Source organism: Triticum urartu, chromosome 1A (genome assembly GCF_056163025.1).
Source record: "Triticum urartu cultivar PI428250 chromosome 1A, HENAU_Tu73, whole genome shotgun sequence".
NCBI lineage: Eukaryota > Viridiplantae > Streptophyta > Magnoliopsida > Poales > Poaceae > Triticum > Triticum urartu.
In genome coordinates, this window is record NC_141873.1 from 74,229,565 (window position 1) to 74,242,334 (window position 12,770).

Below are 12,770 nucleotides of genomic sequence, written 5' to 3' on the forward strand. Positions count from 1 at the left end.
TTGAAGGCAAGCAGCAGCAAATTGAAAATCGCAAGAGGAAGTATGGACAAGGAAAGTACAATTCAGGAGCTCAGCAGAAGCCACGTTTTACCCCTAGATCGGGAGGACATTTTCAGCATACCCATAGAGGAGGTAGCTCGCACAATCACAATGGCACCAAAAATGGTAATGGCAATGGAGGAAGAAACGGCCAGAACCGCACCAACCCAACAACCCCAGCCAAGAAAGACCTGAGCCAAGTCACTTGCTTTAAGTGTCAGAAGACCGGACATTATGCCAATGAATGTCCTGAAGGCCAGAATGGCAATGGAAGCTCTGGGAAGAAGCCGAACCCTTTCAACACGGGACAGGTGAACCACGTTAACGTGGAGGAGGTTGAAGAGCAGCCGGATGCCGTAATCAGTAAGTTTTTGGTTAAGTCATTTACTGCACTCGTTCTTTTTGATACTGGTGCATCGCATTCATACATATCAAGGGGATTTGTGGATAAGTATAACTTGCCCACTAAGGTTCTTAGAACACCTATGCTAGTAAGCTCACCAGGAGCGGAGTATATGGCCAGTCAAGGATGTTTTCAAGTGCCATTGAGTATAGGTAGGCATGTGTTTCCCTCGGATTTAATCATTTTGGAATCACAAGGATTGGATGTAATTCTGGGTATGGATTGGCTATCGATGTATGGAGGAAACATTGATTGCGCCAGTAAGACAATTTTTCTTACCACCCCAGAAGGGAGAAGGATCAAGTATGTATCCCGACATGTGCCAAAAGGGACTCAAGTAAATTGTTTAACAGGAGTTGTGCAGGAGGAAGTACCAGTGGTAAGGGATTTCCCTGAAGTATTTCCAGAAGAGTTGCCAGGCATGCCACCGGGTAGAGATATTGAGTTTTTGATTGAGCTATTGCCAGGCACAGGGCCAATATCAAAGAGACCATACAGGATGCCTGCAAAGGATTTGATGGAGATCAAGAAGCAGATTAAGGAGTTACTGGATAAAGGTTACATTCGCCCAAGTTCGTTGCCTTGGGGATCACCAGTACTTCTAGTGGAGAAAAAGGATGGATCGTTAAGGATGGTTGTTGATTATCGTGGGTTGAATGAAGTAACGATCAAGAATAAGTACCCACTACCAATGATCAATGATCTATTTGATCGATTGCAAGGAGCTAAAGTATTTTCCAAGATCGATCTACGATCAGGATACCACCAGTTGAAGATTCAAGAACAGGATATACCTAAGACAGCTTTTACCATTATATCATTTGGTCTGACTAACACAAATGCCTATTTTATGAACATGATGAACAAAGTGTTTATGGAATTTTTGGATAAGTACGTCGTGGTGTTCATTGATGATATCCTGGTTTACTCGAAGAATGAAGAGGAGCATAAGGAACATTTGCGATTGGTACTTGAGAAGCTCAGAGAACATCAGTTGTATGCCAAGTTCAGCAAATGTGAGTTTTGGTTGAAGGAAGTAGGATTCCTCGGACACATTATATCCGGAGAAGGTATATCAGTAGATCCCACTAAAGTTGATACCGTGACCAAGTGGGAAGCACCAACCATAGTTGGCGAGATCCGGAGTTTCCTTGGACTCGCAGGATACTACCGGAGATTTATTGAGAATTTCCCAAAGATTGCGAAGCCTATGACTGAGTTGTTGAAGAAGGATACCAAGTTCATATGGACCGAGGAGTGTGAGGCTAGTTTCCAGGAGTTGAAGAAACGCTTGGTTACTTCACCAGTGTTGATTTTGCCAGACCAGACCAAGGACTATGAGGTGTACTACGACGCTTCACGTCGAGGACTTGGAGCAGTGCTTATGCAGGAAGGGAGAGTTGTTTCATATGCCTCAAGACAGCTTAAGCCTCATGAGTTGAATTATGCTACGCATGATTTGGAGTTAGCAGCCGTAGTGCATGCATTGAAAACATGGAGACATTTCCTCATTGGAAATCATTGTGAGGTGTATACGGACCACAAGAGTTTGAAATACATTTTCACGCAGAAGGAGTTAAACCTCAGGCAAAGGAGATGGTTGGATCTCATCAAGGATTATGATATGAGATTACATTACCATCCCAGAAAAGCTAATGTAGTAGCTGACGCATTGAGCCGTAAAAGCCATGTCAATACACTAATGATGGGAGAAATACCAAAGGAGTTAGCCGAGGATCTTCGTGAACTATGTTTGGAAATAGTTCCGAGAGGCTATGTAGCAGCATTGGAGATTCAGTCAACTTTGATGGATAGAATCAGAGAAGCTCAGAAGACTGACAAGGAGATTGCCTCTATAAAGGAGAAAATGAGCGAAGGAAAGGCTAAAGGATTTTGTGAGGATGAGCACGACACCCTATGGTTTGAAGACCGTGTTTATGTGCCCAATGACCTGGAGATCAGGAAGTTGATTCTGCAAGAGGCACACGATTCACCATATTCGATTCACCCAGGAAATACCAAGATGTATTTGGATTTGAAGGATATTTTCTGGCGGACCGGAATGAAGAAGGATATTGCGGAGTATGTAGCAGTATGTGATGTATGTCAGAGAGTAAAGGCAGAGCATCAGAAGCCAGCAGGATTGCTACAGCCATTGCTGATACCCGAATGGAAGTGGGATAAGTTAGGCATGGATTTCATCATGGGATTACCCATGACTCGTTCCGGCTACGACTCGATTTGGGTTGTAGTTGATCGGTTGACGAAAGTAGCTCATTTCATCCCGGTAAAGACCACTTACACCAGTGCTAGGTTGGCAAAGATATACATGACCAGGATTGTATGCTTACATGGAGTTCCGAGGAGTATAGTATCAGATAGAGGAACCCAGTTTATTTCAAAGTTCTGGAATCAGTTGCACGAAACTTTGGGTACCAGGCTAGAGTTCAGCACAACTTTTCATCCACAGATAGATGGACAGACTGAGAGAGTCAATCAGATTTTGGAGGACATGCTGAGAGCTTGTGCGCTAGATTATGGATCTAGTTGGGACAAGAATTTGCCGTATGCAGAGTTCTCTTACAACAACAGCTATCAATCCAGTTTAAAGATGGCCCCTTTCGAAGCCTTGTACGGAAGGAGGTGCAGGACACCGTTGTCATGGGATGAAGTTGGAGACCGCCAGTTGTTTGGACCTGATTTGATTAAGGAGTCTGAATAGAAGGTGAAATTGATTCGCGATAGGCTTAAGGTAGCCCAGTCCAGACAGAAGAGTTATGCAGATTCTAAACGCAAGGAGACAATTTACGAAGTCGGAGACAGAGTTTATCTTCGAGTATCCCCACTTCGGGGAACAAAGTGTTTTGGTGTTAAGGGAAAGTTAGCGCCACGATTTGTAGGACCATACCGAGTATTGGAACGTATGGGAGAAGTGGCCTACAAGTTGGAATTGCCTGAAGGATTGTCAGGAGTTCATGATGTGTTCCACGTTTCTCAGTTGAAGAAGTGCCACGCGGAGATGGCTGACATACCCTTGAGAGACACAGTGCCATTGGAAGCAATTCAGTTGCATAACGATTTGACCTATGAGGAGAAACCAGTTAAGATTCTAGAGTATGCCAGTCGAGTCACCCGCAGCAAGGTTATCAAGTTTTGCAAGGTTCAGTGGAGCCACCACATGGAGGATGAAGCCACGTGGGAGCGAGAGGAAGATTTGCTCAAGGACCACCCTCACCTATTTTCTAGCCAACCCGAATCTCGAGGGCGAGATTCATCTTAAGGGGGGTAGGTTTGTAACATCCCAAATTTTCAATTTGGAATGTTGTACACTAGATCATCATTGCATATCATATTTTATTTGCTTTTGGTTTTGATCCTAGAAATGCTACGCAACTCAAGGACCCACGGAGAGAGTTGGGGATTTCGTTATTTTCATATTTGAGTTTTCTCAAATTTTGAGAATAGGATCATTTGATTTTAATTATTTTATCATCAATTATTTCTATTACAAAAATATGAGAGAGGGAATAAAATGACTTTCGCAAAATAAAGAAATATTGAGGATTTAATAATAAAATCAAATAAAGTTCTATTTCGGAGTTTTTCGTTGTTTTATTTGAATTTAGGAAAAATGTGTGTTTTCCAAAATTGCATTTAGGCCCCAAATAAATGTTCACCTTGTGCGGCTTGATTTTAGAAGCCCGGGAAAATTTATTTCGGGATTTTTGGAGTCCGTTTAGTATTTATTTTATTTGTTTTTCAGCGCAGAATAATTTAAAAAAAACGCAACCGACCTACTGGCCGTGTCCGACCTGGACACTAGGCCCGATCGGGCTTTATAAGACGGGAGCCCAGCCTGGGAGCCTCCCCACCCAAACCCTAGCCCCAGCCCCGCCCTAGCTACCGCTGCCGACCGCCGCCGCCGCCGGAGTTGCCGGTAGATTTTTTTTAGATGCCGGTTTCTTTTTTTCGAAAAACCGTTCGGTTTTTCCGACGGTTTTGTCGGTTTTTTTTGTTTCGGTTTTTTTAAATAGATCGATTTTTCCGATTTATTTAATTAGCGAGCGTTCATCCGTTCGTTCGTTCTAGCGAATGTTCGTCGTTTTTCTTTTTCTCAGATTAAATCCGCGATTTTTCTGATCGCGATTCCTGATCCGATTTTCGTTTTAGTATAACTTTTCGCTCGTCTATCGGAATCAGGCGATTCAAGCGCCTGGAGTTTCGTCTCGAAACCCTCTATACATTTAACCAACTTAAACAAGTTTTTGCCACTATAAAAATTGCCCTAGATCCAGAATAGTAAATGAAGCCTGTTTCTTTTGCCGTTTGACTTTCGTTGCTTCCTTTGATTTGATTCTTTTTGCAAACCGGAGTTCTTAAGTTGAACCTTCTGGTTAGATCTCTTATTTGAGGTTTACCCGTGCATTAAATGAATACTTATTGTATGCTTGTTTGTTTGTCTGTGATAGAATACCTGGAGTGCGCCGCCTGTTACTTCGAATCTCTAGGTTTCGCGGATCATCAGCAAGGCAAGTAAGACTTTGATCATACCTCCGACTACCCAGTTTTATTGCATTAGATCAATCCTCAAACATTGCATGATTAGGATCTAATTAAATTGTGGGATTGGGAAGTAGTTGAGGTAGTACCTATTACCTGTTTATTTTCAAACCTTTGGGAGTTACTTCTATGTTTGCCATTATGCCATGCTATGCTAGTAGACGTGGATTGGGTGAGTGATTCCATGACAGATGTGAGTTTGTTAATTAATGGTTTATCTAATGTGGCAACTTAAACACACATCTGGGTGGATTGAGGTACCTGGGTATTCCAGGATTGCCTGTTTTTCTTTATGGACCGCCACCCAGGCCCAAAGGGATCATGAGATTATTCATACTAGAAACTTCCGTGTGCAGCCACAAGCTATTTTGGGATATATCATAGTTGATTAAGTTGTGCGCACTCTTACAGGGTAGACTAGCAGATGTAGGGGAAAGTAGGTGTAACGGTCTATCCATCGTAAGGTGCTAGCACTTCTGAAAGACTATGTCTCGGTCATCCGTCTTCTCAAACACCATGTAGTGCGAGAAACCAAACGGAGGCGATCGAGTCTTGTGGGGAAAAGTGCGCAAACCTCTGCAGAGTGTATAAACTAATCAGGGTTAGCCATGTCCTCAGTTATGGGCATCTTGAGTATCTAGTACTTGGATTATCATGTGAATCTCAACATGTTACTCTAAATTAATTTTGTTGGGTTTTGTTAATGATGATGCTTAATTGGGATTGAGAATGCTGTCAACCATTCTCAATGTTTAACAACTACCATGATAGTTAAATAAAATTTATTCATTTGCAGTAGGGAAAAATTGGCTTTATGCAAAATTGTAACCATAGAGCTTTCCACCAGCCAAATATGCATATAGTATAGCTATTTCATTCCATTACTCTCTATGTGTTACTTTGCCAGCATATTCCATGTGCTGGCCCGTTTCGGGCTGCAACGTTAATCTTGCAGACTTTTCAGACGACGATTAAGGAGTTTTTAGGTCATGGTTCTATACTCAGTGATGCCGTTGGAGTTGATGGACTCACTTATCTTCCAAGCCTTCCGCCGTTATCGTTATTAGATGGCCTTAAGCCATATTTATTGTAATAAGTTCTCTATTGAGACACTCGATGTAGTAAGTGTGTGATTGCTACTCTGTTATAAATCCTCCAAGTATTTGGTGGTGTCAGCATTACTGATCCAGGGATGACACCTGAGCACAGAGACCAGAATGTTTGAGGTCTGGTCGCTACAGAAAACTTCTCTCTAAATGGGAAGGTCCTTACGTTATCGAGGAGGTCTATCGTTCCGGTGCCATAAAAATCAACAACTTCGAAGGCACAAATCCGAAGGTGGTGAACGGTCAAAGAATTAAACATTATATCTCAGGTAATCCTATAAATGTTGAAACCAATGTTATTGAAACCGTAACCCCGGAGGAAGACATAAGGGACACTTTCCGAAATGTTTCAGACTCCGAAAAGGAATAGGTATGTGGTACGGTAAGTAAACCGACTCCAAAACAGTTCTAATGGCAATTTTCTTCCGTTCTGGAATATTTAGAAAAATAGAAAAATAAGAAGCAGTCCGAGAAGGACACGAGGGCTCCGCGAGGGTGGAGGGCGTGCCCTACCCCCTGGGCGCGCCCCCCTACCTCGTGGGCACCTCGTGTGCTCTCCGGACTCCGTTTTCTTACACGTTATGTATTTTGGTCAGTAAAAATTCATTATATAATCTCTCGAAGGTTTCGACCACCGTATCACGCAAAAATCTCTTGTTCTTGTTTCGAGCTGTTTTCTGCCAGGGTTGTCAAAGCTAAGCATCATGTCGTCTCCCTCCTCCTCCAACAATGAGGGCAATGACGCTTGGCTAATGAAGATTGTCGGGTGGTAGGTGCGACATATGCCAACGGGTGGCTTATCGTTGTGGGAGCCAGTAAAATATTGCCGGTGCCTGGAAACGGGATGAGGCGAAGACATGCACGCCGGCGAATCTTACCCAGCTTCGGGGCTCTCCATGGAGATAACACCCCTACTGCTGCTCTGCGGGGTCTTCGCATGATCACTAGATGAACAAGTAGCTACACGATGCTCCTTGAGCTGTTTGGCGAGAGGAGGAAGAAGGGCTCTGCTTGCTCTCTTCTCCTCCCTACGTGGTGTCTAAAACTAGCAGGGATCAATCCTTTGCATGGGTGTCCCGGGGGGTTTATATAGGCCTACCCCCCGGGGGTACAATGGTAATCCGGCTGGGCGTGGGGCCCAGCCGTCTGTGTCTTCACTCTCCAGCTTCTGCGCCGGCTGCTGGGCCCCCCCGGCCGGTGGGTCCCGCCGGCTACCGGCTCCTTGGTCGACAGGCAGGCCCCACTGTCCAGGGCCTTGTCGGTGGCTGGTCACTGTTGCTCAATCTTGGTGACGAGGGCTTCGCCGAGGTAAGCGTGGCTACAGTGCTACCGTCCGGCGGGTGACCACTATAGCCTCACCGCGTCTTGTCTCCTTAATGGGGCGCCTCCTTCGAGGGAGTGGCAAGCCGGCAGGAGAGAGCCGGTTCCGTCTTGGGCCGACTGGGGGAGGCCAGGCCGCCTTCGGGTGTCTCTCTGTCTGAAGGGCCCACCGCCCGTGGGCCGTACTGGTAGCCCGTCGTGGATGACGTCAGGGTCAACGTGGCAACAGTGCTGCGCCAGACGGGTCATGGCCACCCGTACGGCGCACTGCGCCAGGCGCGCTCCGGGATTCGGGGGTGGCAGGCTTCACTGTAGACACGCCCCGTCACATCGCCGTTAGGTGGATGCAGACTTTGCGGGTACGGTCTTGACCGCTTTATGGGAGCCGGCTCCTTGGAGTCGGCCTTCTCGCAGCCGGCTCCTCGGAGCCGGCCCTCCCGCGGCTTCCTTCATGAGGGCTGATGTCGGGCCGCCTTCCAATAGCCGGCCTGGGAGACAGCCGGCCAGGGGGAAGGCGGCCCCATGTCTTGGTTTCTTGAGAGCCGGATCGGCTCGTAATTTTTTCAGAAAGGCCAGGGGGAGCCGGCTAGGCTACCCGTGGTCACTTACTCCGACAGTAGTCCCCGAAGCTGAGTGAGCTTCGAAGCTGATAAAGGGACGAGAAGCTTGGTCAGCTTCCTATCCTGAGGGGCCGACTTTGCTTGTGTGCGTCGACTTCGGAGAGCTCCGTTTCTCGTAGGCGGGAACGCAGTCGACCTGCGAGCTGTCCGCAGGCCATCCCACGGGCCACGTGGCAAGGAAACCCTGCCAGTGCACGTGTGCGACGGGACGCCGCCGCAGGCCCAGGCCCGCCACTACTAGGCCTCGGCCCGAGCGTGGATCTTCTGCGGCCCACATGGACCGCTCACCTTCTCGCGGCGGTTTTATTCTGCTATCAAGGCATAATAATCGCGGGACGTGGGGGAGTGGGCGCAGTTGATCCCCATGTTCCCCCATGCCGCGCCTCCTCGGCTCCGCTGCGCGGTCTATAAGTAGGAGGAGGAGGGGAGCGGCAGAGGCTCGCACGCTCTCCCTCACTCCGCCCTTTCTCGTCTTCCTTCTTCTCCTTCCCACCGCCGCAGTAACTCTTTGCCGCGCCGCTCCGCCGCCGCATCGTCTTGCTTCTCACCGCGCTGCCCCATGGCGCTGTCAAGCTCGTGGGATGGCTCCAACGTCCATGAGGACCACGTCGCGTTCCTCCGCCAGACGCGACGCCTGCCCGGTGAGAACTTCGTTCGGGTTCGTCTAGCGCCGGAGAAGGAGATTTTGCCGTCACCGGAGGAGGGCGAGCGGGTGATCTTCCGCTCGCACTGCCTGCGCGGCTTCGGCCTTCCGGCGAGCGGGTTCCTCCGAGCCTTCCTCGAATTCTACAAGCTCCAGCCGCATCACCTCACGCCCAACGCGGTGATGCTGTTGTCGGCCTTCGTCACGCTGTGCGAGGGCTTCCTTGGGGTCCTCCCCACGCTCGAGCTCTGGGCGGAATTCTTCGAAAGCAAGCTTGGCACCATCGTCGCGGGCGTGCCCGCCCCTTGCGGAGCCTTCATTGCCATGAGGCGGGCGAGCGAGAACAACCCGTTCCCGCCCATCCCGCTGATCCAGTCGGTGAAGCTCTGGCAGAAGTCATACTTTTACGTGAAGAATGTCGCGCAGCAAGGCGACTACGTCAACCTGCCGGCTTATGAAGCCGGCCCGCCGGCTGGGAGGCGACCTTCGTGGAGCTTCCGGGCCAGGTCGTTGTCTCAGTCCGGGAACGCAGCTGTCTCCTGGCTTCGGGTGATGATCCAGTCGGAGGGCCTAACCGGAGCCGACTTGGTGGCCGCCTTCGTGGAGCGCCGGGTTCTTCCCCTCCAAAGCCGGCCTCACATGGTTTGTCAGATGAGCGGCCGCTTTGACCCAAGCCGGCTAAGCACCAGGGAGATGCCTCATGCGGAGGTCTCCTACATGGTGAACTATATTTCCAACTGCAAGCTCGCCGAGGATTGGCGGTACGGCAAGGGGCCGTACTCTCGCGCCAACCCTCCGCCCGTCGTAAGTTCTTTCTTCTTTTCTTCCTTTGGTAGCCAGCCTCATGATAGCCGACTCTTTGATCAGTCGGTTTGCCCCTAGCAGAACCCTCTCCTTCCGCCGACGACCGGGGACGCAGGGGTAGAGCACCAGCTCGTCCCTGACCGCACGGTGGACGACGCCGACGACCCGGACTTGGGAGCGGCCGCCATGGAAGACGCCATTGTGGGGGAAAGCGACGAGGCCGGAGGCGCGGGGCTCACGGCCGGCTTCGAGGACTGGCCGGATGATGCCGAGGTCAAAGTCGCCCCGCGCCGCCAGCCGGCGCCTGATCATCAAGGCGCGAGCTCATCCGCCGCGCCGGCTGCTGGCGGCGGCGCCCAGAAGCGCCGAGCCATGTCGATCCTCTTCGGCAGCCGGCCGAAGAAGTCCAAGGCTTCCACGGCGGCGACCAAGCGAGATGAGGCGGCCGCGAAGGCTGCCCGCTTCTGCAAGGCGGTGAAGCAGCCGCAGGCGATCTCAGCATAAGTCGTCGAATGCTTGGATACATATTTTTGTTGTTCTTCTTTTCGATTGAAAACTCTTCTAAACCTTTCTTTGCTCGCCGGACAGGGCGCCGCTTTCCCTTGAGCGGGGTCCGGGCGGCTCCGTAGTCGGGCCAACTGGAGGGTCTTCAAGCTCCCGCCGCGTGGATCCCCACGCCGACCTCAGGGAGGCCACGGAGCGGAACGCACGAGAGGCGCGGGAGGAGCGGGCGGCGGCGGAGTGAAAGGCCGCCCAGGCGACGAAGGAGCAGGCCGATGCAGCAGCCAAGGCCCGGGCGGAGGCGGCAGCTGCGGAGATGGAGGCGGAGGCTTCGCACAACCAACCTCCGCTGCTAGCCATTCCCCTCCGCGCCGTGGCCCCCAACATTCCTGTGCCTCCGCTGGAGGAGGTCGACCAAGAACCGCCGGTGATGGAGCGGAGGGAGGACTTCGTGATCTTCGTGGAGAGGGTGCCGCCGGCAGCGCCAACCGGAGCGGGCCAAGGTGGCCAGTCGGCTGCGGCACCAGAGCAGCCGGCTTAGGGTGAGCCGGAAGCAGGAGCCGGCCTCGAGGTGCGGCCGGCAATGCGCCAGCGCGCAGGGAGAGGCATCACTGCGCCGGAGCCGCACCGAGCTACGGGTGCCAGCCAGACGGCGGAGGCCTTGGAGGCGGCCAGCACCGGCATGTCCGAGTGGACTCCCAGCAGCGGGACGGGCGAGCTGAATGTGGCGGCCCAAGAGGTTCGGAACCGGCTTCAGGCCCAAGCCGCCTCGCTGCAGCAATACAGCCATGAGTTCCTTGCGACGCGGGCCATCATCCGGGTGAGTCTTCTATCTTTGGTTGCTTTGTTCTCTTGATTTCTTCCGTGGGGGCGTGTCAGCGCACCCACTGGGTGTAGTCCCTGAGATTCGGGCCGACTGCTGAGCAGTCGGGTCGGATCTTCCTTGACGACTACCTTATTCTCGCCTCCTGTCTAATCTTCCAGGTGTATCATAACCTCTGTGCTGCCGCCTTCAACTCCCAGGCTCAGGAGCTGGGTCGGAGAACCAAAGACCTGATCAGCAGCCGGAGTACGTACTTGGTTTCGTTCATCTCCTGTGGGGGCGCGTTAGCGCACCCACTCGGTGTACTCCCCGAGATTCGGGTCGACTGCTGAGCAGTCGGGCCGGATCTTTCCTGACGACTTCACCTTACTGGTTTTTCTTTTGTCTTTCGTGCTCGCGGAAGCCAATGCCGACTTAAGGGGGCAGGTCAGCGAGGCGCAGGCCGCCCTTCGCGCCAAGGAAACCAAGTACGATGCCTTGGTCCTGGAGCGTGACCGCCTGGCCAAGAAGCTGGGTGACCAGGAGGAGAGCCACAAGGCAGCTCTGAAGAAGGCGCGGGATAACGAAGCCGCCCTGAAGGCCGAGTTCCAGAATGAAGCGGCGGGCTGGGCTGAGACCAGGCAAGTGCTGAATGAAGGCTTCGGCCGTATTGAGGATTTGATCGACGGTAAGCCGCTTTTCTCGCTCCTTGCCTGCCCCTTGCCGCCTGACTTGTGTTCTGACTTGAGCTGTTTTTTATTCTCTGTGCAGACTACTTTCCTGGCTACTCCGTCTTCGCCGCCCAAACCATCGAGGCCCATCGCGAAGCGCGCCGGCAGGCGGGGGCTGAAGTCGCGCCGGACGCGAGTCGGTCGCTCGAAGAGCAACTCTTGGCGGTCCAAGCGCGGCTGCAGCCGGCTCATCGTATGCTCCGCCGCCTCCAGTGCGCCGGAGCGCAGGTGTTGGCCGCCCTCTGGCCAAGCGAGACGATTCCCCGCACCCCGAGTCGGACTGCCGACTGGCTGGAGGTTGCGGTTGGCCGCTTCGAGGCCTGGAAGGCGTCGGCGGCCCGGCTTGGAGCCGGGCGGGCGCTGGAATTCGTCCGAGCTTGGTATCCGGGGCTGAACCTGGACCAGCTGCGCACCTGGCGGCTGGAGGCCGACGAAGAGCTAGCGGAGGTGCGGCCGGCTATCGCTCAGCGCGCATCGACAATCGCTGAGTGTACTGACATCAGTGTCTTCGCTCCCGAGATTAATGATGAAGGCGTTGCCCAGCCGGAGGAGTGGTTCGGGCTGGACCCGGCGGTGGGTGAAGACTCGGCAGAAGAGATCGCCTCCAGCGACGAAGGCGAAGACGACAAAGGAGAGGAAAGCGAAGACGTTGAGCCGGCCGGTGGAACAGCCAGCCAGCCTCAGCCTGACCGTGCCTGCAGCAACGAGGCGCGGGCAAGTGTGCCTTCGGCAGGAGGCGGTGATCATGCCGAGGTTCGCCAGCCGGCCACTCCTCCAGCCGGCATTGCCGTCTCCACCGACCTACCCGACTCGTCAGTCGCTCCGCTGGCTTGATCTGTCGTCCTTGTTTTTCCAGCTTGTTGCCTTCTGAACAATTTTATTAAGCTTCCGCAGTTCCACCCACTGGGGGTGTATCCAAACTATATTGAATGCTGGCCTTTTGAAGGTCTTTTATGTAAATATTATCGTGTGCATGTTTGGTTTCCATTCACGTATGCTTTTTATCCTTAGGCTGTTTCCTTTGCCGCCTTCCCCTTCTGGGAAGGCAAGTACTCGAGCTTTCTTAGATTGGAGCGAGGTGAATGGAAGCCGGCCGGCCGGCTACTCTGGTAGCCGGTCGGCGGTGGGAGAAAAACCGGCTTTTGTTATATTAGTCCGTTAGTCCCTAGCCGTTTTTCGTGTGGGCACCCGTTCCTGCCCTTAACTCTTGCCAGCCGGACAGCCCATTCTTCGAACTGCGA

At 52.1% G+C, this 12,770-nt stretch overlaps 1 protein-coding gene across 1 annotated transcript; it reads left to right on the forward strand.

Annotated features, from left to right (window-relative positions):
* The first annotated feature begins 8,607 nt into the window (after window positions 1-8,607).
* Window positions 8,608-9,573, forward strand: LOC147990097 (uncharacterized). The gene has a single exon (XM_087537093.1). The coding sequence runs from the start codon at window positions 8,608-8,610 to the stop codon at window positions 9,571-9,573; it is 966 nt and encodes a 321-aa protein (XP_087393219.1).
* Window positions 9,574-12,770: the final 3,197 nt, after the last annotated feature.

Excerpts from the sequence above, each read along its gene's own strand:
- LOC147990097 (XM_087537093.1), top strand. The coding sequence starts at position 8,608 with ATGGCGCTGTCAAGCTCGTGGGATGGCTCCAACGTCCATGAGGACCAC.